General features: G+C 37.3%; 1 protein-coding gene across 3 annotated transcripts in view; it reads left to right on the top strand.

The window, feature by feature from the left end:
• LOC145990862 (uncharacterized) overlaps positions 1 to 21,317 on the top strand; it is a 141,279-nt gene extending 119,962 nt beyond the window's left edge. For all 3 annotated transcript variants that reach the window (XM_083126307.1, XM_083126306.1, XM_083126305.1), the window contains exons 5-7: positions 9,833 to 10,103; positions 11,695 to 11,771; positions 18,523 to 21,317. In XM_083126307.1, coding sequence (XP_082982433.1) covers positions 9,833 to 10,103; positions 11,695 to 11,771; positions 18,523 to 19,102 — 928 coding nt within the window. In that variant the 3' untranslated portion in view covers positions 19,103 to 21,317. The remainder of the gene's footprint in view (positions 1 to 9,832; positions 10,104 to 11,694; positions 11,772 to 18,522) is intronic.
• Positions 21,318 to 24,433: the final 3,116 nt, after the last annotated feature.

The raw sequence follows: 24,433 nt of genomic DNA, 5'->3' as shown, positions 1-24,433 counted from the left end.
AATTTTTAAATTGATTGTTTTTCAGCTACTTCTCTATCTATTTCAATTTTTTTTCATTTGAATTCTGTAAGTAAGATCTTGAATTTGTGTTCTTATAATTTTTTCATTAAAATGAACAGTACTACCAGAAATTTGAAAAATATAAATTAGCTACAAAATTTACAATAATATATTGAAATTATGGTTTTTCGGTGAAAATTGCCTATTTCTGCAAGGTTATCTGGCTTCTTAGATGAGGTAATTAATTTTTGTCAAACTTTAGGCTGGGGGAAGTGCATTTATAGTGCAGGGTGCCTCGAAAGTAACATGTTCTGATTCCAGTCCTTTGCCATTTCGGTGGTAATGATGACGAAATCAGCTGCTTTCAGTTCGTACCAAAGGGATATGTGGAATTAGGACATGTACTGTATATCAGGACTGCAAAAACTACAGTTTGTGGGTCATATTGGGCTCACCGTTACCTCTTATATGGCCCTCCTTATTACTTTATTTATTTATTTTGAGGCATTAAGTTTAGTGTAAATACGATATAATATGACCCGCGATCAATTGCTCAAGTAGCCACTGGCCCTGTATGGAAAATGTTTTGCTCACCCTTGTAAAGTGCATAAGTAGATGAAAAATTCATTCCTGTGTGAAGGAATTATCAGCATACCAGAAGGAAAGCAAAACAGTACATTCTGAAGCATGAGAAAATACAAATACAGTAGAACGTCATTTATCCGCACATCAATTATCTGCAACGTCAGTCCGCACACTCAAAAAAGTATAAAATAAACCTGTACTGTACGTGCTTTTCTTTGTTAAATAAACACATGTTTGATTATCAGCAAAAATCATTATCCGCATAACTTTCGGTCCTAATTAATGCTGATAAGCAACGTTCTACTGTATCTCATTTTCTGAAAGAGTCGGTAGGGCATCTGACTACAATGCAGGTGACCCAAGTTCGATTTCTGGGGTGGGTGGTCTAAGGTTGGAATTTTTTCTGGCCTAGTCTCCACATAAAGCGCCTCTGAGTTTCACCCAACAGATCAATGGGCAGTAAAGGCAGCCAGAACGTGGTGCTGATCACATCACCTCCCAAATGACTAAGATCGAAATTATGTTGGACCTTATCCCCACACCTCCTAAATGTGCCTTCATGGCACAGTGCTATATGATTGGGGAAATTTACTTTACCATCCTCCGAGACATGATAGTTGAAGAAGATGAGTGTTCTCTACATTATAGATTTTCCATGTTTACCATCCCTCGAGATGAAAACTGTGTCAACATGGTAAATGTTGATGGTAAGATAGTAGACATTGAGCAACATTGAGGCCCACTCACTTCATGCAACAAATATTACAGTTTCCTTGATTAAATATAGGTGTTCCTTACAGAACATGGCAGATAACACCAGACACGTCTGAAACCGACTCCTGCTACATCGCCCGCTTTACACTAACACAAAGCACTACCACACGGGATAAGGATTCTCCTGCACTCACATACATTAGATACATTACCTGCAAGACTACCAGGACACCAACATCAACGACAGGGTCAAATCCCAATCAAACAGCACGTAATCGACACACTCTTAAGTAGACCCTCTGACAGTGCTACCAACCCACCAGTCAGCAATGTCCAACAAGCAGCTGAACCAGCGTTCCGTGTCCCTCGAAGCCAAGCTCCAAAAATGGAAGAAAAGGTAGAAGCGGCCCTAGGATCCACCAGGCAACCCAACACAGAGGCAGTCTCTATCAATAACCCATCTCTTCTCCAGGATGTACTTCAAGATATACAAATCATGAAAGGGGAGCTAGCAGTCTTTCATAAAGATGTGGAAAGTGTCAAACGTCAAATCATTGACCAAGAAGACACCCTGGATAAACTCCATCAATACAGCCGCAGAAATTGCCTGTTACTCCACGGAGCCCGGGAAACCCCGCAGGAAAATCCAACCGAGGTCGCCATCAAAATATTTTTCAGCAAACTTGACGTCAGTCGCTGACACCATCCTGGAGCTCCTTGAACAAAGAGAACAGCGGCAGACGTCGTCAGGCAGGTGCACAGGCCTTTAATCATCAAGTTTGTGTCCTACGAGCACCGGGACGCTGTGTGGCGATCCAAGAGGAATCTCAAGGGAAGCCAATATCTGATCACAGAATCCCTTACACTGAAACGCCAGAAACTGCTCCAGGAAGCCAAGGCAAGACACGGGAACTTCAATTGCTACACAATTGATGGGAAAGTCGTCATCGTGACCGAGGAAGGAAAGAAATTAATAGAAACCGAGAGGGACCTGAACGCTCTCAAATGTAGGCGGGAATGATGCATGGAACTGGAAAACAAGAAACGAACTTGTGAACACTTGTGCGCATGTGTGTACTACTCATGAACGCGTGTGTGTACTACTCATGAACTCCATCCAGAAATCAACCCACGATTTATCATTCCCCAATTATTGGAAAAGTTCATATTGTCTCATTTGGTATTTGATTATCGTGTGCTTTTGTGTGTTTTGTGTGTGTGTGTGTTTGTATTTAGTGAAGCTACATGTAAAAAAGTGCTTAAAAATGTGAAGATGTCAACTGCTACCTGTGTCAGGTTTGGCGAGGCTAGTTTTTACAAGGAGACAGCATGTAAGTACTCGTACTCTCTTTTCTTTTCATCCCTCCAGCTTGCTCTATTTTTAAAACACGAAATAGTATTCAATGTTTTTAGGTTGTTTTTAAAAAGAAAAACACCCGACTCCCTTGATAAAAACAGTTACCCTTTCTGGTCCCAATCTCAACAAATGGTACCCCTGTCCGGTCCTTTCTGCAAAAATGCCTTCCATGTCAACGACATCACGTGACACAACTGCAAGAAACTGTTCCCTCCCCCTCTGGTCATCGCCTTTCAGGGAAAGACCAACCACCCCTCCTCACCCTCGCCCAGGCTAACGTCAGGTCTCTGTCGTGGACAAAATTAGAGGAGCTAATAAGAATCACACGCGAGTGCCCTCCCGATTTCCACCGAGATCTGGTCCTGTGAAGAAGCACCCACATCCTCTTTCGCTATCCCTGGTTACACGGCCATCAAAAAAGACAGGACTATGAAGGGTGGAGATGGAATTATCTTTTATCATCGTGAAGACTTAAATATCAAGGTCCTTTCAACATCCACCAATTGTGAAAATAACGATGAAGTTGAAATTATGAACATAGCGATAAAGATTCGAAACAGAACCCTGGGAATAATCGGGATATACAAAGCACCCAATATATCCTACACAAAATTATCACGTTTAGAAACAGCTATCTCTGAAGTTTTCCCGCGTGTTGAGAAATTGATTATTTTAGGAGATACAAACGTATACTTTCTTTCGCCACACAAACCGGAGGCAAAATACTTTCGATCAATTCTTAATTCTGTCGGCCTTACACAATTTATCAATAAACCAACTAGAATAACAGGAAATAGCGAATCACTCCTGGATGTCGTAATAACAGATGACCCTGACATTGTACGTTTATCAAATGTAACCGTACCTATCGGAAACTCAGATCACTGCATGGTAAGTGTCACCCTTGCCATTGAAAAACTGAAAAGAGAAAAACAAAATGTCACATACCGTAATTTCTCAAATTTCAATAAGGAGAAATTTGATGAAGATGCTGCAAAAATTGATTGGGCACAAATTAACAGCTACGACAACATCAAAGATAAGGTACATATACCTCTACCATTATTATCCACCTTTTTGACAAACATGCACCTCTCCACACTAAACCGGTTAAGCATAAAAGCGTTCCGTGGATATCCGAAAACACGAAATTGCTCATGAAACTCCACGACAGAGCTCTATTAAAATTTAAACATGCAAAGACAAACTCCAACTGGGAACACTACAAGGAACTAAGAAACTTTACAACTACAGTGCAACGACAAGAGAAGAAAGCATTCTTTAACCATCACCTACGTTCTAATAAAAACAACAAAGACTTGTGGGGCAAACTCAAAGCATGGGGAGTATATTGTAAAACTACTAATAATAACATACCCTCTGATATACGAGACATAGACAAAATAATCAAACATTTTTCAAACATCTGTCGTGAGGCCGACTGCTCGAAATCAGCTATAAATAAAACCAGTAATTTGTTTAACTCCAAAATATTTAATGAATTTCATCTTAAAGAAACCAGTGAATATGACACAATTAAAGCAGTAAATAATATACGATCCAATGCCTCTGGCAATGATGGAATAACAATAAAAATGCTCAAACTATCACTTCCGTTTGTCTTAAGTCACCTGACACATATAATAAATTTCTCCTTTCGGACTGGACAATATCCAATCAGCTGGAAAACAGCATGCATGATCCCTTTACCTAAGAAAATAGTAATATCATCCTTAAACGATCTTCGTCCTATAAGTCTACTACCCATCCTTTCCAAGATCACGGAAAAAATTGTTTACAATCAAGTTAGAAATCATGTGAATACCCTCAATCTCCTTCCGAAATGCCAATTGGGCTTCCGCCCTGCTCACAGCACGGCAACGGCGTTGCTAAAAGTAACAGATGATATATTTCGCTCAATGGACAAGAGTATGACAGTTGCTCTGGTTTCACTGGATCTGACAAAGGCTTTTGACAAGGTTCATCATGACCTGCTCTTAAGTAAGTTGAAATATTATAATTTTTCACACCCCGCACTCAAATGGTTCAGATCGTACTTGACAAACAGGCAACAGAAACTATTCCTAAACACTGCCATGCCCTCTCTCTCGAACACGCTTCTGCTAGAAACTGGCATTCCACAAGGATCAATTCTAGCTCCTCTTCTATATACAATCTTCACAGTAGATTTAGAAACAAACATAAAGCATAGTACCATACACTTTTATGCAGATGACACCCAAATCCAAATCCCATTTCCACCAAAATCACCAGATTATGCAATAGCATTACTTAACAAAGATTTGGCAGCCATCGATACCTGGTGTAATACAAATGGTCTGAAAATAATTCCACAAAACTCTGTTTTCACAGTCATTGGTTCCAAGAATAGCCTCGCAATGACAAACCCGAATAATCCACGCATCAAAATAGAGACATCCGAAATTCCACATTCGAAAAGTATAAAGAATTTAGGAGTTATGTTAGACGAACACTTGAACTGGGACCTTCATGTCCAAGAGCAAACTAAGCGACCTACGCAGCACTAAGATCCCTCTATAAATGTGATGAATACTTAAAAACAAATATTAAAATGAAACTTGTGCAAATACTGATTCTCTCTCTTCTAGACTACTGTGATATAGTATATGGTGAAAACTTGTCTGTTCGAAATAAAGTCAAAATTCAAAATGTTCAAAATTCGTGTTTATGCTTCGTATATAACATTAAAAAAAACATTAAAAAATTCAATCATATTCTTCCAGCCCTGAAGGAGAACAAAATGCTAAACATGAACAGATGTCGCAGACTTCATTTCTGTTGCTTTATACAGAATCTTTTGCGTAAGAAAATCCCAGAAAATTTATTCGAGAAACTAAAAACCAGAAGGGAAATACACAACTACAAGACAAGAGGAACAGCGAAACTTGAACTCGTCAAACATTTGCTGAAAATTTTCAAATCGTCTTTTACACTTTCAGCGGCAAAAACATGGAATGAACTCCCACTCTCCATTACCTCCCTCCCCAGTCCTAACAAATTTAAGAATAAACGAAAGAATATTCTGTTAGAAGAGCAATATATCTGTTCAAGCTCCCACGAGTAACACTACACAATACAGTATAGACTACATACGAGCCTCGCCAATCCAATCCAATCCTTGACAAATCTTCAACTATATTGTAATATTTACGTATGCGTTGTTCTATCGTACCTCACAAAACTAGCATAAGCATGTACATCAATCTCAACATCCGTGCTCAGAAGTGTTTAGTATGTGTGTGTGTGTGCGTGAATGTGTTTTTCTCTTTCTTTTTTTATGTGTTGTCTTGATTTTTTTTAAATCTTGTCTTTGTTCTTTCCTTGTAACCATTTTTTTATTTTTTTATTGTATTTTCTTCTCTCTTTTTTATGATTTTGTTTATGTACACTAGGTAAATGTCAAACTGGGTTAGGTGGGAGAACAGCCACAGGCTGAACCTCGCCCTTTAATAAAGTAAATTTGAATTTGAATTTGAAAGTAAATCAAAAAAGGTAAGTCAGATGTTGAGTCCCAATTTACCTATTTGTGCATAAAGAAATGAACTTAAAACAACTAATCATAACACAAACATATTTTTTTTTTCATGCAAGAATGCAAGAAAAGTGTGAAGTCTGACTTATGCATGAACTTGAAATGTTATTTAGTAAACCTTCTCTAAAGGACTTTACAGCATCAAAATCAGATACAACAGTGGTAGTTGACTTTATGGCTTAGGCTAGGGGAAGGAAAAAAAATGCACATTTTGGAATTTTCATACATTGATTTGTTACTTAATATGTGTATTTTTACTTGAAATCCAAAAAAGTATTAAAGGGACTGGACGACGAGGTAGGGGAAAAATTGATTTGATGGACATAAGATTTCTTAATGATAAAAAACCACTTCCAGTAAGCATGGAAGCTTATGTGCCTACGCACTGAATAAACATGAGTTGCCAGGGTTCCCTCTTTCCTAGAGGTGAGCACCCTAATGACAAATTCAAATGTGTAGTTGTGACAAAATATGTCTTGAATGAGACCCTTGATTTGAGGTGCAACAATTAAGAGGCTGAAGACAGAATCATCATCACATGGTTTCGGTGCCTATAGGTCTTTATATCCACTGATACTGATATTCTGGTGACTCATGTCTCACTTACACAAGCTTGAGGAGGTTTGGATGCACTGTGGATCAGTGAAAACCCAGAGGACTGTCCCATTGCACACTTTTATGCAGAAATTAGTAGCACATGTTGCCTCTGCATTTCGTGTTATTCATGTACTGTCAGGATGTGATAAAATAAATAATGTTTCCACAAAACGTACAGATCTAATGGCTGGTACAAACTCATCAATGTTAATTGATGATTTTGGTGTCTGCTTCCTGAGTGACAATTTCAATTGTCTGTAACTGTTGAATTCATCTTTCAGAAACCTTCAATGCATAAATATAACTACATTTTCAATGATATTTTTCATCTTCTCATGCACCTTACAGGAAAGAGCGAACTTTTTTGCCTACAGGGCCAGTAGCTACTTGAGCAATTGATCGCAGGACATATTACACCATATTTACACTAAACTTAATGCCTGAAACAGTGGCAGTTCCTCCCCCCACTCACACACTTTTTACAACTTTTATCCCTGCACTATACTAAACCTTATCTGCCAGGGGAAAGTAACCTGATTTTGACCCCTCCGTTTTGACACATTTCTCCATGTTTTGGAACCCAATCGCCACCACTGCCTCAAAATAAAATAAGTAAGGAGGGCCATATAAGAGGTAACGGTGAGCCTAATCCCACATTTTTATTTGTGGCTACAAATCCCTGTGGTACAAATTGAAAGCAGCCGATTTCATCATCGTTACCACCGAAATGGCCAAGGTGCGGAATCAGAACACGTTACTTTCAAGGCACCCTGCACCATAAATGGGCTTCTTCCGGCGTAAAGTTTGACAAAAATTAATTACCTCTTCTAAGAAGCCAGAGAGCCTTGCAGAAATAGGTGATTTTCTTCGATAAAACATAATTTGACTACCGTATTTACATGTGTATAATGTGCACCCTGGTTTTTGATGGGGAAAATTGACAAACAATTTATCTCATATATAATGCACAGTACAATCCAGTTTCAAGAAATGGCTTTCTTAGCTAAGTTCTTGCTATCCCGATCAAGAGTGAATGACACCATACCTATTCAATGAGTCACTTGTTGCTATGTGGACCAAGAGGAGAATATCCTCTTGTGTAAACAACCAGTCACCAACCCATGCCACCTCCCCCATCTCCCTCCACTGTGTTTAGCATCCAAAAGCTTTCACTCTTTAACCACCTTATTTATTCTGTAATAGTAGAAAGCAAGATCAAAATTAAGTTATGGATTTGCAGTGCTCAGGAAGTTATTTTCTATTATTTATCGGCCAACAAATACCGCTGATATGCATCCGATGTGACTGGAGGTGCATGTTCGAATTCCACCAGAATGGCACTGCTTTTCTTGATGTTGCAGAACATTATATTATATAATGAAAAATCATGGGAAATGGCCTTCAAAATTTTACATGTGGTTTTGCTTATTCCTCGTTACTTTTTATAAAAAAAAACTTCAAAATATATAGAAGAGGTTTTCTTAGGCAATCAGCCAGGTGATTTCCAGATAGGCTTCCTTCAGTATTTGCTGCCAGGAAAGCTTCAAGAATTATTTCAAAATATATATGCATGACTAATGGAACATTTATATGAGGCACATTCAAGATCCTCAAACTAGCAGTTAACAGCACGAGATTTCTTCCATTAAGGCATTGGCATATTCCATATATATAATATTATTTGGCCAGTAATACATTTTAATTATTATTTTCTTTTTCCTTATCTTTTCTTTCATCCAAAGTACCATAAGAATCAAAATGTTCCTTCATTTTGTGATGATTGTATTTCAACCGCATTTCATATTAGTGTCTTTATCTTGAATGTAATACCGTTGCCATATTCAGAAAATGCGGGATTTAAGCTTTACAACAATATATAACATACTAGGGTTTTGTAAACATGAAAAATTAATGCAACCATCAAAATCATGGAATGACCCTGTACGGTTTTATATTGGCTGTCCGAATTATTCCGTGCATAATACACACCACAGTTTTGGGGGCAAATTTTTTTGGAAAATAGTGTGCATTATACATGAGTAAATACGGTATATTATTGTAAATTTTGTGCCTAATTTATATTTTTCAAATTTCTGGCAGTATTGTTGATTTTAACGAAAAAGTGATAAGAACACAAATCCAAGGTCTTATTTAAAGGATTCAAATGATAAAAGATAATATGAATCCAATATGGAGGCTGAAGGATCAAAAATCAAGTCATGTGACCATTTTTTTCTACATACTAGGACCATGTATTTAAAGCTTGTGAAGTTAAACTGAGGGTACATTTCAGTGCACACGAAAGTGGAGCTAGCTCCTAGAGTACCAGGGGCATGGTGCTGATCACATCATTCCCACCTTCGGCCATGATCAAGAAAGTGTGGGACCCTAACACCACACCCCCTATACGAGTTCATGGCATGGTGCAAAGCAGAGAAGAACACTACTTTTTATTATTAATACAAGTATTAATACAAGTATTAATACATATCTGTGTGAAATGGAACCATATTCAGTTCATAGCTTAACCCCAAATGTCAATGCTTGCCCTTGGTTGTAACAAGCATACAAATAAAGACTTGAATTGTTTTTACTATATGAAATAAAAATCAACATGTATAAAGTTCACAATCAATGCTCAAAGTGGGATTTTGTATGTGGTGGATGCTTGATGAAGCTTAGTGATAGGTGGGGATGCTTTATGCAAGTTTTGTTAGCTAGAGTAATGGTACACTCCTCCCCTCCTCCCCCTCCCCCCCACACATATATCAAACACTGTGCACAGCTTCGAAACTTAGAAGATCAGAAATGGAGAGTTGCTTTCATCTTGCACATACCCCCCCTTTTTTTTTTGCTCCACTTGATTTTTTTATGCCCTTTTCATCCATGGAATTTGTTGTTGATTTTATAGTCTCCTGGACGAGATACTATTTTAATACATGCATATTGCAAGCTTGTGGTAGTTCTGTGTATTTTGTTTCTTACTGACTGTGTTTATATTTAAGCTCTTTCGAAGATAGATGCATGGAAAATTATCTTGGAGAACTGTACGTGTCAAGTGATACAGATGAGGAACTGGAATATGAAGAGAAGAATGAAGCAGTCTCCACCTCCAGTAGTCATTCCAAGGAAGGAAGCAGTGGATCTACCTTAGAACAATGTAATAATTGTTATTCATTGGATCCTGGATCAAATAAGATGATGAACACAGGGGATGGGGATTGTGCCATTCCTGATATACTAGCAGAAACCTCAAGGTCGTACAGGAGAACATTTGTGAGTATACCATTATTTTTCTATTGCATTATAGGGATGAGACAGATTAACCTGTAGTGGACGGAGCCTCATGCACCTGGATAGCCTCTGAGGACAGGACCTTTTCAAGCACAAACCTTTCAAATTTGTTGTGAAATACAAAAAAAAAAATCGTAGCTCAAGAACTAATTGTTGTAGAGCAATGAAATCAGTTTTGTGTTTTTCCTTAAAGACAGGGCTTTTAGCAGAGGTAATTGTTATACATTGTGCCTCCTAATAATGAATATTAAAGGAAGAAGAAGACCAACGTAAATAAAAAATGTAGTATGTAGCAGAGGTACATTCCTACAACCGTGCAAAGTTTCGTTGAAAATAGGCTAATACTTCTTGGGGGGAAAAATAATAACACTGTATAAGAGCGGCAGTGTTGCCAGCTTATGGAAACAATTTCTGGAACAATGCACATATTATTTTGTAATTCGAGTATGTCATACCTTTATATGTATACTAATGTGTAAAAAAGAAAGAACTGAAATATCATGTGTAGTTTTCAATAAATGACACATTGATTACTGCTGTGTGGTTCTTCACAAATTTTGAAAATTGCTCCCTTGTCCCCACATCCCCCCTGGACCGGTAATTGCCACACATTGTTGAAGTGTTGATTTATTTTTCTCTATTATGTGTAAAAGGGAAATATATCATAAAAATGCTGTGGTTTAGGAGTTATAGCCTTTTTAAAAAATCTCATAATATTACAAGTGTGGCAAAGGACTTTTTCAATTTCTGCTTGTTAATAATAGTAACAATGTATTTTTTTTTCATAATTCAAGTAAGTGATACCTTTATATGTATATTAATAAAAAAAACGACAGAACTGAAATATAATTCAAAATTTCAAGTCAGTTCTGGCAGAGGGGGGGAGGGGGGGCAGAGCAGTGGTAAGTCACCCAAGTGTAACCTCACCTCCATGTAGTATATCGTGGGTTGCATTCTTGCAGGATAAATCTCTGTGGAACTGTGTTATATCCCTAAGTGTAATGAATACTCTTTACAACCTCATATTTTAACATAGGTATGGAAATTTTATTCCCCAGATATTTTATTGGTTTTAGTCTTGTCAAGGACCTTGTCTGCACATAATATCTTTTACTTATGAAGATTTGTTTCATTTAAGAACTGTCCTTGAAATTATTCTTTATAAGGGACTTGTCCTGTATTTCATGAAAGGGTCAAATAGCCTTAGGGCTGAGTCACTCAACATTCTAATTTCAACCAGTTCTATTGTTATAAGCTGATATAGGCATATATATTTTTTAATATGCCTATTTTTACCAACCAAATATTTGTATAAATAACTAGTACAAAAGTCTGCTACTTTGTTATTACTTCATGCAATTTTAAAGATGCTACCTTTCTCTGCATCACATTGCATAATTCCTGCTATGGTTGCAGATCAGAGGGAGAGGGCACATTGCTCTGGAGAAATCATTGTTATTAGCTTTTACAAATGCTGCAATACGTAAGTTAGAAAATACTTGTTGTCTTCTGATTGTGAGTTCAAAAAGGTATTTTATTGGCAGAAACTTCAGCTGCTTTTATTTCTCAACAGGAGTTTTATGGGGAAACACACAGAAGAGAAGAGTCTTCATATGTAGAAGCTTCAAGTCCCTTGTCATATTCAGGAAGGTAAAGTTACTTTTATATTTTTAAGTTCACTAGTATGGCATCTGAATTGCATATGCCATAATTTTGGCATGCATTGCAGAGGCTTTGAAACCAGGGAGGCCAGGTGGGTCTGAGCATCCCAAGTTTTCTTTCGTATAACTTTTGTGTAACAATTTACTATTGTATAACTTTCAACATTATTATTTCTCCTGTAGTTTACAGCTGTTACAAGCATAAAAACAGAGTTTTTGTAACATTTCAGGAGACTCAAGTTCCCTTCATCAGGCATTTATTTTTAGTTTGATTAATGATACAGTTTTAACAACGTGATAAATTTAACAAAAGAGAATTAGTTATACAGTGGATCTTGCCGATGTTACATTCTTGTAATGTAGCAACGTAACTCTGAAACAAGCAGTCTGCTCTTGTTACTACTTTATTAGTATTACCAAATCTTCTGATTAAAATTATGTATCCACTCCAGTGTACAAATAAAGTAGCGAAAGGACTCGATGTCGTCACCTGTTGTAAAGCCTCTTGGCTATCATTCCTATCTTTCCTGTGTCAATCTTGATATATAACCTCCCTATTTCTGGAATTTTAGTGTCCCTTCCCTGATGGTCTTCAATTGCTCACTGTGTACTTCTCTTTGTACAGGGGATATTTTATTTTATCCATTTAAAGTGAGAAGGAATTTATAATAACCCATACTTTATTAGGAGAATGACAGATTACATTAGTTGATTTGATGTATTTCACTGGCTGTGAGTTCAGATACCAGAGATTCGTTAGTGTGTTAAATGCAGTTCAGGGTGTACTACGTGGAAAAAAGGCCGGTGTTTGGGTGGCAGATTAGAGTATATTGATCAATTCATGCAACAATTATAGAAAATATGGATCGAAATCCAGATTGTCTCCGAAATCCATTTGCCCCCAGTAATCCATTTTCCTTCCAAAATCTGTTTTGTCTCCATAATCCGTTTTCACTTTGAAATGTAAATTCCATCCAAAACCTGGATTTCCTCCGAAATCTCCCTCCAAAATCTGGACAGTAAATTTTACGAATTTGTATTTCAAATTTACTGGAATGTGGATTTCTTGGCCATCCCTATCATTACATTTTTCATTCACTTTGGTCTAGTGTGGTGGCCACAGGTGCATGCCAAATACCATTGTTTTTTCTAAAATTTTGATTTGATTTTCTTTTTCTTCTTCCTTTAACTTTGATTATTATGAGATACAATGTATAAATTTCACCTCCACTAAAATTCCGTCATTCTGCTGGAGGGGGAATAATGTTACTTTTTTATATATATATATGAACATCCTTTTAAAGTGGAAATTCACTTGAAATGTGTCATCCTCAGAGGTTAACATGCAGGAGAGGCTTCTGTTAAAGGTGTGTCATCTCCAAGAAAAAACTACCACCAAAGCGATATACAGCTACTGCCAAGTGAAATGTTGGGATACAACAGCCAATGGTTCAGTATAAACCAAACAGGAATGCAGACATCTAGATATTGAAGCTATGCTCCTGACAAGAAATAAATTACACAATAATGGCCTATCGTGAATTTGTTCAGCATGTCTCTTCAGCCTTCAGTGTTGAAATCACAACTCCCTCGGCATTTTTAGGCAAATAAACAATGTGCCCTGATGCAAGCTGAAAATGTGTGTCAAGTATGTAAGGGAAAATATTGACACCAAGAGATCGTGAAAGATTTCATTGAACATTGTGATAGAAGGAAAGTCAAGTAGAAATTGAAAATATTCCACTGTTTTATTAAATCAGTATTTGTAAGTTTTTTTAGTTTTTTTTTATTATTAGTATTTCATGTGTGTGCTATTTGAAAATTCCTTTTTTTGCCTGAATGTTGCAGTGTTATTGTTTATATCATGTGTAATGAACATTCATGCATGCATGTGTCTGCACATAAGTGTGTGAGAGGGAGAGAGAGAATGTAAAGATATTTAACTCCAATAAAGGATTATGGGAATGAAATAAGTATTATAAACAGAATATTACAATCAATTTCTCAATAAAAATTTACATGTAAGCTATGTTGTATAATCAAAATATAACAGTGTCTCATTATTGGAGACGTGGAAAACAGGAAATAGGAACTTTCTTTTTCCGGCCGCTGGAACTTCTTCGAGCCTGACCGCAGCCATGATGGAACTACGGACGTCCAAGGACCAACGACCGCGAGGTAAGCGATCCACACTCGGTTACTTTCACCTCTTGTGCCTCGTGCTCTTGTGTGGTGACATCCATGTCAACCCAGGACTCTCCCAAGGAAATGATGCTGTTTTTTCCGTATATTCCCAGAACGTGCAAAGTATTAAAAACAAACTTTCTGACTGTGACATTCACTTAAGCGAGCTACTGCAATATGACTGCTTAGTTTTCACCGAAACTTGGCTAAACGACTCGGTGATGGATAGTGAATTTCCATTTTTAAAGCATTTCAATGTATTTAGAAATGACCGTGCAAGTCGTCGTGGTGGACGAGTGATGATCTGCGTTAATGTTAAATGGAATTGTAAAATACGAAGAGACCTAATCAAGGACTGTGAAATTATTTGGATAGAACTCAATTTTAAAAAAAAACAAAAAATTGCTAATTGGATCGTATTATCGCCCACGTAAGAACTCTCCTATTTCTATCCTTGAAGCCTGCAGGGATTCTGTATTAGCAGCAATGACAAGTGGTGATATTATGTTATTTGGTGATTTCAACCTGTCCATCAATTGGAAAGCCCAAATACGGGAACTATAAACTGCCAAAATGATCAGTGGTTTATTGATACGTTCATTCACGGAATAGGGTTAAACCAGTTCAACTTGAATAAAACATGTGGTGACAGCAACCTTGATTATGTACTGGCAACCCTGCCTAATATGCAGGTAACTACAGGAAAAAATCTTCTAACCTCCGACCATGACTCACTCGACGTCACAACGCACCTACCTACCATGAAGAAAGACAAGGAATCCGTCAACCAGAACCAACCCCCCCCCCCCCCCCCAAATGGCGAAAAGCTCCGTGGAATGTCATCCAGCATGCGCTCAACGCCTACCCTTGTTTTTTTTTGATGGAAGAGGAAGTGAATGAAGCCGTTGAGAACTTTGTTGAAATTCTGCATGCCACGATTAAAAACTTCGTGCCCACTGCGAGACCGAGATCTACGAAATACCCCATCTGGTTCGACAGAGAAGTTCTCTTTGTGTTAAAAAATAAAGAACAGGCTTGGTACCTATGGAAACAGCATCCTAATGTTCACACTCACGGTACCTATTGTGGCATCAGACGTCATTCAAAATACCTACTCAGAAAAAAATATAGTGAACACATAAATAACATAACAACCGAATGTACTATAAACCCTAAGAGATTCTTCACATTACTAAATTCAAGAAAACAAAGCCCACGTATACCTAAAGAAATTGTTCAACAATACTGATATTGCTAGTACAGAAGAAAGAGCCGAACTTTTCAATGTTTTTTTTTCATCAGAACTTCTCATCTCCCTCTGTTTCTGACCCTCTCCCCCACTTAAATCCTGTCTGTCCTCACACACTATCTTCAATCAAAACATCCACCAAGGAAGTAAAATACCTTCTCGCTTCATTGCCCCTCCACCGGTCCCTACCTCCAGATGAAATCCCCACAATATTCCTATGCAAAACTGCCGACTCCTTGGCTCTTCCTCTGTCTGCCTTATTCAACAAATGTTTCTCTAAGGGTGTGTTTCCTAAAAACTTCAAACGGGCCAACATTGTGCCCATTCACAAATCTGGAGATAAAAAATGTGTAAAATCCTATAGACCAATCTCACTTCTATCGCCACTATCAATTATTTGTGAAAAACTCATCAAAAACAGGTTACTTCAGTTTACGTCACCATATATCAACACAGCACAACATGGTTTTCTTCCAGGCAGCTCTTGCCTAACAAATATTTCTGTCTTACTTTCGCATGCTGCCAGAGCTATTGATAATAACTCCCAACTTGACACTATATATTTGGACATTTCGAAAGCCTTTGACAAAATTAATCATAAATTTCTTCTTCATAAATTATCATCCAGATTTAACATCCATGGCAAATTTCTCTCTTTACTCCAGGACTACCTCCATGAGCGTGAACAACGTGTTCTTCTTTCAGGTACCTCTTCTAACTTTCTTCCCGTTTTGTCTGGAGTTCCTCAGGGGAGTGTCTTAGGCCCACTTCTATTCCTTCTGTACATGGATGACCTCCCTGAAAAACTGTCCTCTCTCCCTATCAATATACTTTTGTTTGCGGATGATTGTAAACTCTTCAAGGAGATCTCATCGCATCATGACATGATGATTCTTCAAAATGCTCTCACAGAACTTGTTAAATGGTGTCGTCAATGGAATTTAGAACTAAACCCTCAGAAATGCTCTTTCCTTACTTATTCCCTAAAAAAGAATAAAGTGGTGTCTACTTATTCTATTGAAAACAATCCAATCCAAAACATCTCCACCCAAAAGGACCTAGGTATTATAATGGATGAAAAACTCACTTTTAATTATCACATTATAGCTACCAGTAAAAAAGCCCATCTCTTGCTTTATTCTTTAAATCTTTCATCTCGCCCATCCTTGAATACTGTTCCCCAATTTGGGCAATGGCTTCAAAAACCAATCTCACCAGAATAGATTCTGTTCTCAGTTTCTTTCTTGCAATTGTTCGCCATAGAATACCTTCCTTTCGACTTGTATCCAAATCAGACACCATGGCTGCTCTGAATATTCACACTCCATCCTTTCGTCGTGATCTAGCCAACATGAAATTTTTATACAAGATAATGAATGGCAAAATCCGAACAGATCTCCTAATCAGTGAATTCACACTTAGGGTACCCCAAAAGCAAACGCGCAACCTGCAACTCTTCCACAACCCAACCACTAGTATATCCCTTCTACAACGCTCCTTGTTTTACAGGCTCCCAGAAATGTACAACAAACTTCCCCTGAATGTAGATATTTTCCTTCCAGAACGTAATTTTTGTATATTACTAACCAAGAACATATAAATCTCTCCCATCTTGTTATTGTTTTCATCTTTTGTTATTTTTTGTTTCTACTTTATGTTGTTTCAGTGTAAAATGGCAACATAAGACTGTATCTGAAACTCTGAGTAAATAAATAAATAAATAAATAGGGATTTTTTTTCCGGCTAATAAAGTTTGATGTATTGGGTGTTTAAATTAATCTCTTCACCTGTCGGGAGATTGTTTGTATAAGCTGGCAACACTACATTATTATTTTTATCTCCAAGAAGTATCAGCGTGTTTTCAATGAAACTTTGCATCCTTGTAGGGATGTACCACTGCTGCATATTACATTTTTTTCAATCACTTTGGTCAGTGATAGCATCATCGCCTTGTAATCAAGGGATCCTGGGTTCGATACCCGGTGGAGGCAGATAGTGGTTCGGATCCTACTTTAAACTGTAGGTTTAGTCCCGATTTGCCTTACTGTTCATAAAGTGGACTTAAAAGACCAAATCAACCAATCAATCACTTTGGTCTTGTATTGTGGTGGCCACAGAGGCATACCATTTTTTTTAAAAAAAATTGATTTTCTTCTTCTTCGTTTAACTTCCATTCTTTAGAGTACAATGTATGGATTCCAACTCTGATAAAAGCCTCGTTATTCCAATAAAGAAACAAAACTGATTTTATCACTCTACGACAACTATTTCTTCTATTAAATACATTTTTTTTTTCATATCACGGCAAGTTTGAAATGCGCATGCTCGAAATGTCCCCATCTATAGATACTTACACATAGAAGAGGCTCCAGTCCACTAAAGGTTAATTCTCAGCCCCTAAAGTATTACATCTCACCTATTTTACTTTACTGTTCTGAAAGTTCAAATTGGAACCTTCACTGCCATGTTTATGCACTCCAAATACCAACCTGAAAAGGTAAAATGCCTGACTAGCAGATGAAATAAAGAAGCAGCACTTTGGGCACTGCATGCTTTTTTTTTTTCAACTGAAGTAAAATGCCACTGAGGCAAAGGAAATAATTTGTTCTGTGTTGGTTGAGGAAGCCGTGTCACACAGCACCTGCAGGAAGCACTTTCGGCAATTCAGGGAGGGGAGTTTCAATCTTTACGATGGATGGCCAAAGAAACTGGTGGATGAAGAATTGGAGCAGCTGTTGGTCAAAAGTCCACAGTTTAACGTCAACTGATTTGTTTGAGAAACAAAATTGAGAGGAAAAGATTATTTACCGACAGTGGGATTTGGCAGGTGATATTTCTGCATGACAACGGCAGGCCACACAACGCGGTAAAATAAACTAAGGAAACACCCTATTCATTGCGGTGGGAGGTTCTACCTCGTCCCCATAACCTGACCCCTCCAAGCCCCTAACCTGTTCCATTCCCTGCAGCACCACCTAGCGGATTCCCATTTCAGAAACTTGGAAGAGATGGAAAGTAGTATTGTTGAGTTCATACACTCTAAACCCCATTGTTCTGTCACCAGGGGAGTCGCCAGTTTTCCAATAGAGCCCTAATGAGGAATAAGGAAGGGAATAGTTACTTTCCACTTGGAATCTGTTTGGAAACAGTTGTAATTTATTCATATGGTATTATTAGTAGTGTCTTAAATTAGGCCACCTAGTGGTAGGTACGTAAAATTTGGGTGTGTTAACTAATTGACTTAGGTTGTCCACGAAACATGTGTTTCCTCTAAAGATAGTAATCATTCCTGTACATTAATTTTCAGAGAACAGTCAAAGCCCATGGAGATGTTTAATATCTGCTCTGCTGAAACAGGAGATAAATTCTGCGAGATAGAAACTGATGGTGAACATATTGAAAAATCTTCAACCTTAAGCTCAGAAAGAGAAGTTAGAAGTAGCCTAAAACCATCCTGCGTAGAATTTGGAGAGAAGGCCGTTGATGATCAGGAGCATCAGAGTTCAGACACCAAGTATCTGTCAGGAACTATCCTGGATCATTCCTTTGAGCAACTGCTGAAATCGGCTCTCAATGACGTTCTGAACCAATATGGATCAGCATTTGCAAGCCATTATCTGAGCAATTTTGCAGTAGATATCATCAGTGAGGAATTTAAGAAAGCAATATTCGAAGGTGATGTTCTGCAGTCTGCTGTGAAGGCTGTGATTTCTTTGTCGGCAGCAAAGGATTCTCCCTCCCGCATGATTGAGAATGCTGCCAGTGCAACTGCTGCCAAGTGGAAGCGAAATTTTCTTGAGAGCATGGGTGATGCTCTGGCAGAGAGGAGAATGAAAGACCGGAGTATGATGACTGAGAGTTGTCCTGGGAATCAGATGAATCTTTGATGTTGTTTCTTGCTCGCAACCACCGTGTGAAAGCTCGGATCCCACCAGGGTTATGTCTGCCACCCACCAGCATGTGGATGTAGAGCAAAGTGTCAATTTTCCTTCAGCAGATGAACTTCAGGGTAAGATTGGGGACTTCATAGACAAGAACATGCAAACAGCTTCATATGGTCCTATTGTATACAAGAATATATATGCTGACTTGTAAATGCCTCGTTAATGCTTCACAAATATACACTTTCATAAAAGCATGTATAAGGCACTGAAATTAAAGTACAGTATGTTTGCAACTGGAGGATCCTAATTGATGTGGCTATTTTAGGTTTGATAGCTGAAAATTGTTGATAACTAAATGGGAAAGTTGTAACTTCAAATCGCAGAATCTGTTCTGTTGTATTTGCACTATTATATATATAAAATAAAAAAGTATCATTATCAACAAGTTTGTCTGTTAGCAATTTTTCATAGTGCAATAAGTTCCTTATGCTTATCAACAAGTTAGTCTGTTGTTAGCAGTTTTTCAGGGTCCAATAAGTGCATGATGCTGTAACAGGCAGAAATTGGTGATATTTGGGTCAATAGTATTATTTTTGTGGCTCATAATAATATTTTTCCAATATAGAATTTTTCATGTAAACTTTGTACCTTGCAAGAAAACATTCTACTCTAATTTGTATGTGCAAACATGTATGCAACATTGAAAAAGAATATTAAGTTATATTATTCTGCTGCAAGACAAATCAATTATGTTGTAATGCAAGATATCCTAAGGCCTGCTTTAGATGGAAGTATTTCCTTTTAACATCTTTACTAGCATAAATTCTATGTAAATGCTTCCAAAATTCTTAGAGCACTTCAGGTTAGCATTTGAAATTGACGTGAAGCTTGCAGAGAACATTAGATAAGACATACTGCATGAAAATCATATTGATTTACACATTTTCATTTAATAAATAATAAGTTTAAAGATGAAGAGATGTAATTTAAAGAGGAGCTGTGCCATTGATTTGTACCTAAAACTGTTTCATAGAAAATGTTGTTCCTCCTCATTGAACAGCTCTCTGCTTTTAAGAATGTGAAGTGACATTGTTTACCTCACGCTTGGTTATCATTACATCTGCACTTCTGATTGGTTATGCTACACAAGATGCTAAGAAAATTATGATTGATTCCATCTGTGAAATATGCCAGGAGAATATCATATGGAATGAAAATGCTATACAATTTCTTGATTGTAGCAGAAATGTTAAGAAAAATACTTTTGTCTAAAGTGGGCCTAAAAGTATGCTTGTTAGCTACAAACTTTTGTACATTTAGAACAGTGATAAATATATTTTAGACATTCCAGAATGTTTTCAATAAATGAATGTGTGGGACCACTTTGTTAAGGAGTGCTTAAATGTAGTCATGTGCAGAAATTATTACGTGATAGGAAGAAGAGGAAAAATTAGCTGATTTAGTTGGATTATTGTTTTTTAACAAAGAAAATTTATTGAAATTAGAATGTAAAATTCATGTATTTTGGTTAGAATTTTCTTAAGTTTAGTTTTGTTATTTTACATAGTTCAATTTAGTTTTCTTTTTGTAACACACACACACTTCAATTTAGTTTTCTTTTTGTAACACACACACACACAACTTAAAATTGCATAGAATGTAAAACTGTTATATTCTGTTTATGGTAGGCAAATAAGGCTTCCTTCTTGCAGGGTCATTTAGTGGGGCATTTTTTTAAGATTCAAGGATCCCATGACTGAAATGTTACTCAAATGTACCATTCACTTTTCCCGTGTGTAAGTTTCATACAATATAATTTCAATTTGGCAACCTTTAAATGTCCGATTTCTACATGAAGAAGGAATTACTTTTAGTAATAACCATTTTAATATCATTTCAATAGTTGAATGGTACTTTCCTAAACTGTACTGTCAAGCTCAGGAAAGTTAAACATATTTGTTACTAATTATTACCATTAAATGTTTATCTTAAGAAATCTTAGAATATAAGCTTTTCCTACAATGCTTTTCTTTGAATTTCTGTTAATAATTTTAGAATCTATCCTCAACCAACAGATCACTTAAGTCAAACGTAAGTAATTAACAGTTTTTGTTACCATTCATATCTGCAATCAGTTGTATGCAATAGTGTCTGTATCATGTATTAAGTAACTAATGTGATATTTTGCTGTGATGGTCTATATTATTTGGAATAAACTTTTTGGAAAATATTATTTTTTTTAATCTATGTTTTTTAGAGAAAAACAAAACATTTATTTTTCTGATGTATGAAAATTTTGGGTTTATTTACCTGCCACTTTTTTTGGACACGATTTAGAAATGCGATGTATTTACAGAACATTGCTGTGATAAGTGACTGAAAAGTGATAAAAGGTAGCTCTAAGATTTCAAATAAAAGTTCATGGTAAACCATGCTAATTATGATTTATTTTGAACAAGTGTTCTCGGGTTACCAACCAGGTTAAGTTGGTGTTGGCTTCCAACGTTTCGAGCACATACATTGCTCTCATCATCAGGGAATATAGAAATGCAGACCAGTGTAGGGTTAAATATATGACTATGACTATTATGGGTGGAGTTTGGACTCTGTCTTCTTATTGGCTTGTTCTGGATCCTTCTGTTCTTATTAGCTGGAGCTTTGTTTTTACAGAGGAGTGAGTTCCAGGCGTGACTGAGCTGGAGTCCCACATCCCTGTTGAGATTGGTGCTTTCCTGTGATATGGCTATGGCTTCTTTTACTCATCGGTCTCAGTAACCAGCACATTTGGCCGATCCCTGTTGGATAACTTTGTTTTTCGCCCACTATTCTCCTTTGCAGACGGTGTCTTTCCATGTTGTCTGTAGGCTGTCAGAACAGTTGACACTGTGCTCCGTGCTACACCAACAAGTGTAGCTGTTTTTGTCACAGATGCTCCAGCCAGGCGGGCTCCTATGATCATGCCTCTTTTGGATTCTGAAAGGTCGGACATACCTGCATTTGACAGATAGCTGACTGCTCGCATGCAACTCTCACACCAGCTTCTGATAGACTGATATGTTTGCTTTCATCGCCACTACATGGTTGAAATCTCTGCTGAGTGTTGTTCCTTTTCCACGACGGCGTATATAGGCCTTTGCAAACCAAGCGGTTCATATTATTTTGTCCATTACCTGTATCTATTGTACTGTTAACAAGTAGAGTTTGAAAATGTTCTTTGTTTTCCCTCTTAATAATACGGTGTAAGTCTTGTAAAATATACAGGGTGTCATTTTAATGGCACCCATGGACCACGGAAACGTATAGGGGACATCAAAACAAACAACTTTTCTCAGTAACATTTTTCTTGGTTGGTGCATCATTTCGGCACTGCAGTCATTCAAAAAAGCCCGTTTTGCCGCCTGTAACATTTGATTGCATTTGTGACGCCATATCCCGTCGTGAAGCGATGCCTTCCAGGGTTGCCAAGAACACACATATTCTGTGATAAATGACAGCTACTATCAGCCATATTATGTACCATAAAACAAAAAGAGAAAACACGTTTTTTAACAGGAAGTAAACAAACAAAACGAAAAATGGAAAGAAAATAGAATTCAAGTAGAAGTGGTCATATCGAATTTAGTCTCAGCTTACATCTCAAATATTTGCAAATCTAGTTACAAAGTTGGGATCTACAATTTACTCTATCCACTTCTTCCTTCTATACTAGTTGTCTGTGACACACTGAACAGATGACAAAATAGAAATGAAAGAACTCAAAATTCCAAAGGTAGGCAACACATAATACAAGGTATATTCAGGGCATTATGAGGCAAGTGGCAAAAATGGTAAAAATGCAGGGATATAAAACAAACTCTCCGACCAGGCACGTATCCAGAGGGGGGGCTTAGGGGGCTCGAGCCCCCCCCCCCGAAAGTTTTAGGTTTACACTAGATAAAATGAGGTTTTTGGTTTCTTGTGGTGTGAAATAAAATAATGTGACAATAATTTAAGGAAATAAATAATTATCGAGACAAGACGGAGAGTGTTCTATAACCCTATTATTGTCAATAGCACGTATCCAAGGTGGGAATCAGGAGGCTTGAGGCCCCCTTCAGGATTTTTTTCTGTTTACTCTAGATAAAATTAGGATTTTGGCTTCTTGAATAATGTCATGATAATTTGGGAGAAATAATTATCGAGACAAGATGGAGAATGTTCTATAACCCTGTTATTGTTAATAGCACGTATCCAAGCTGGGGTTGAGGTGGCTCGAGCCCCCCCAGGATTTTTTTATTTTACACTAGATAAAATTAGGTTTTTGGCTTTTTGAATAATGTGACGATGATTTAAGGAGATAGACAAGTATCGAGGCAATACGGAGAATGTTCTATAACCCTGTTGTTGATAATATTGCACGTACACTTTTCTTGCGCTTTCAGTGTTGTCTCAACACACTTGAGGACTATGTAGAGACTTTTCAGCATTTGGAAGCTGCACAACAAAGGTAGCGCCACACGTAGGGCAATTTGTTGTAATTTATAATCTCTGGAAGGCGGGAGAGGGTACGTTCTTGAATGAGAGAAGAAGTCAACTACTGGCAATATTAACGAATCGTTTTATCTGCGGAACGTTCTAGAATATAATGAGGATATAAATACGCTGATTCAATTTTTCGATTGATCTGTACAAAGAATCGGTTAATGAGATTTCAGAGGTAAGTGTGACAATTCATACAGTCGATTGGTGATCAGATCAGTCAGCGTCCTCTGATTGCTTTATAAGATATAGTGATTCGAAAATGAAGACATTGACGACAGCAGAACTTCCGGACCTCAGTGTGGTGCTAGTTCAGTTCGAGGGCCGAAGAGATCAATGCCTCTCTCTCTCTCTCTCTCTTCTCTCAAGTGAATATTTCATCAGTACCGGATATTAAAACAAAAATAAACTGCATAGATCAACTGAAAATCAAAGTTTTGAGTGATGATTTAGTTTTGCCAGAACTAAATTTCGTATATGCAGTCTGAGAATTTCATGATAAAAAAAAATACTTTTGTTTAAGCCTACTGGGTTCGAAACACATTCAAACACTTAACTATCATAAAGAGACAGCCGAAAATTTTATGAATGTCGAGAAGAGAAAGCAAGAAGATGTTGCATATGTAGACATTTTAGGCGGAAATTGCAGGCTCTACCAGGATCCAAATCAGGGTTCTACCAACTGAGTCACCTACTCATCCTTTACTTCAACCGATTTTTCGTTAAAATGTCTACATAGTACATGTCCTGTGTATATCAAATCGTAAGGTGTTGCCTGTATAGTGAACAAGCACAGAAAATATAGGAGAGAGAGAA

This window comes from Lepisma saccharinum, chromosome 8 (assembly GCF_977018435.1).
Source record: "Lepisma saccharinum chromosome 8, izLepSacc3.1, whole genome shotgun sequence".
Classification (NCBI taxonomy): Eukaryota; Metazoa; Arthropoda; class Insecta; order Zygentoma; family Lepismatidae; genus Lepisma; species Lepisma saccharinum.
Note: the sequence above shows the minus strand (reverse complement) of the source record. Positions and strands in the feature narration are given on the sequence as shown.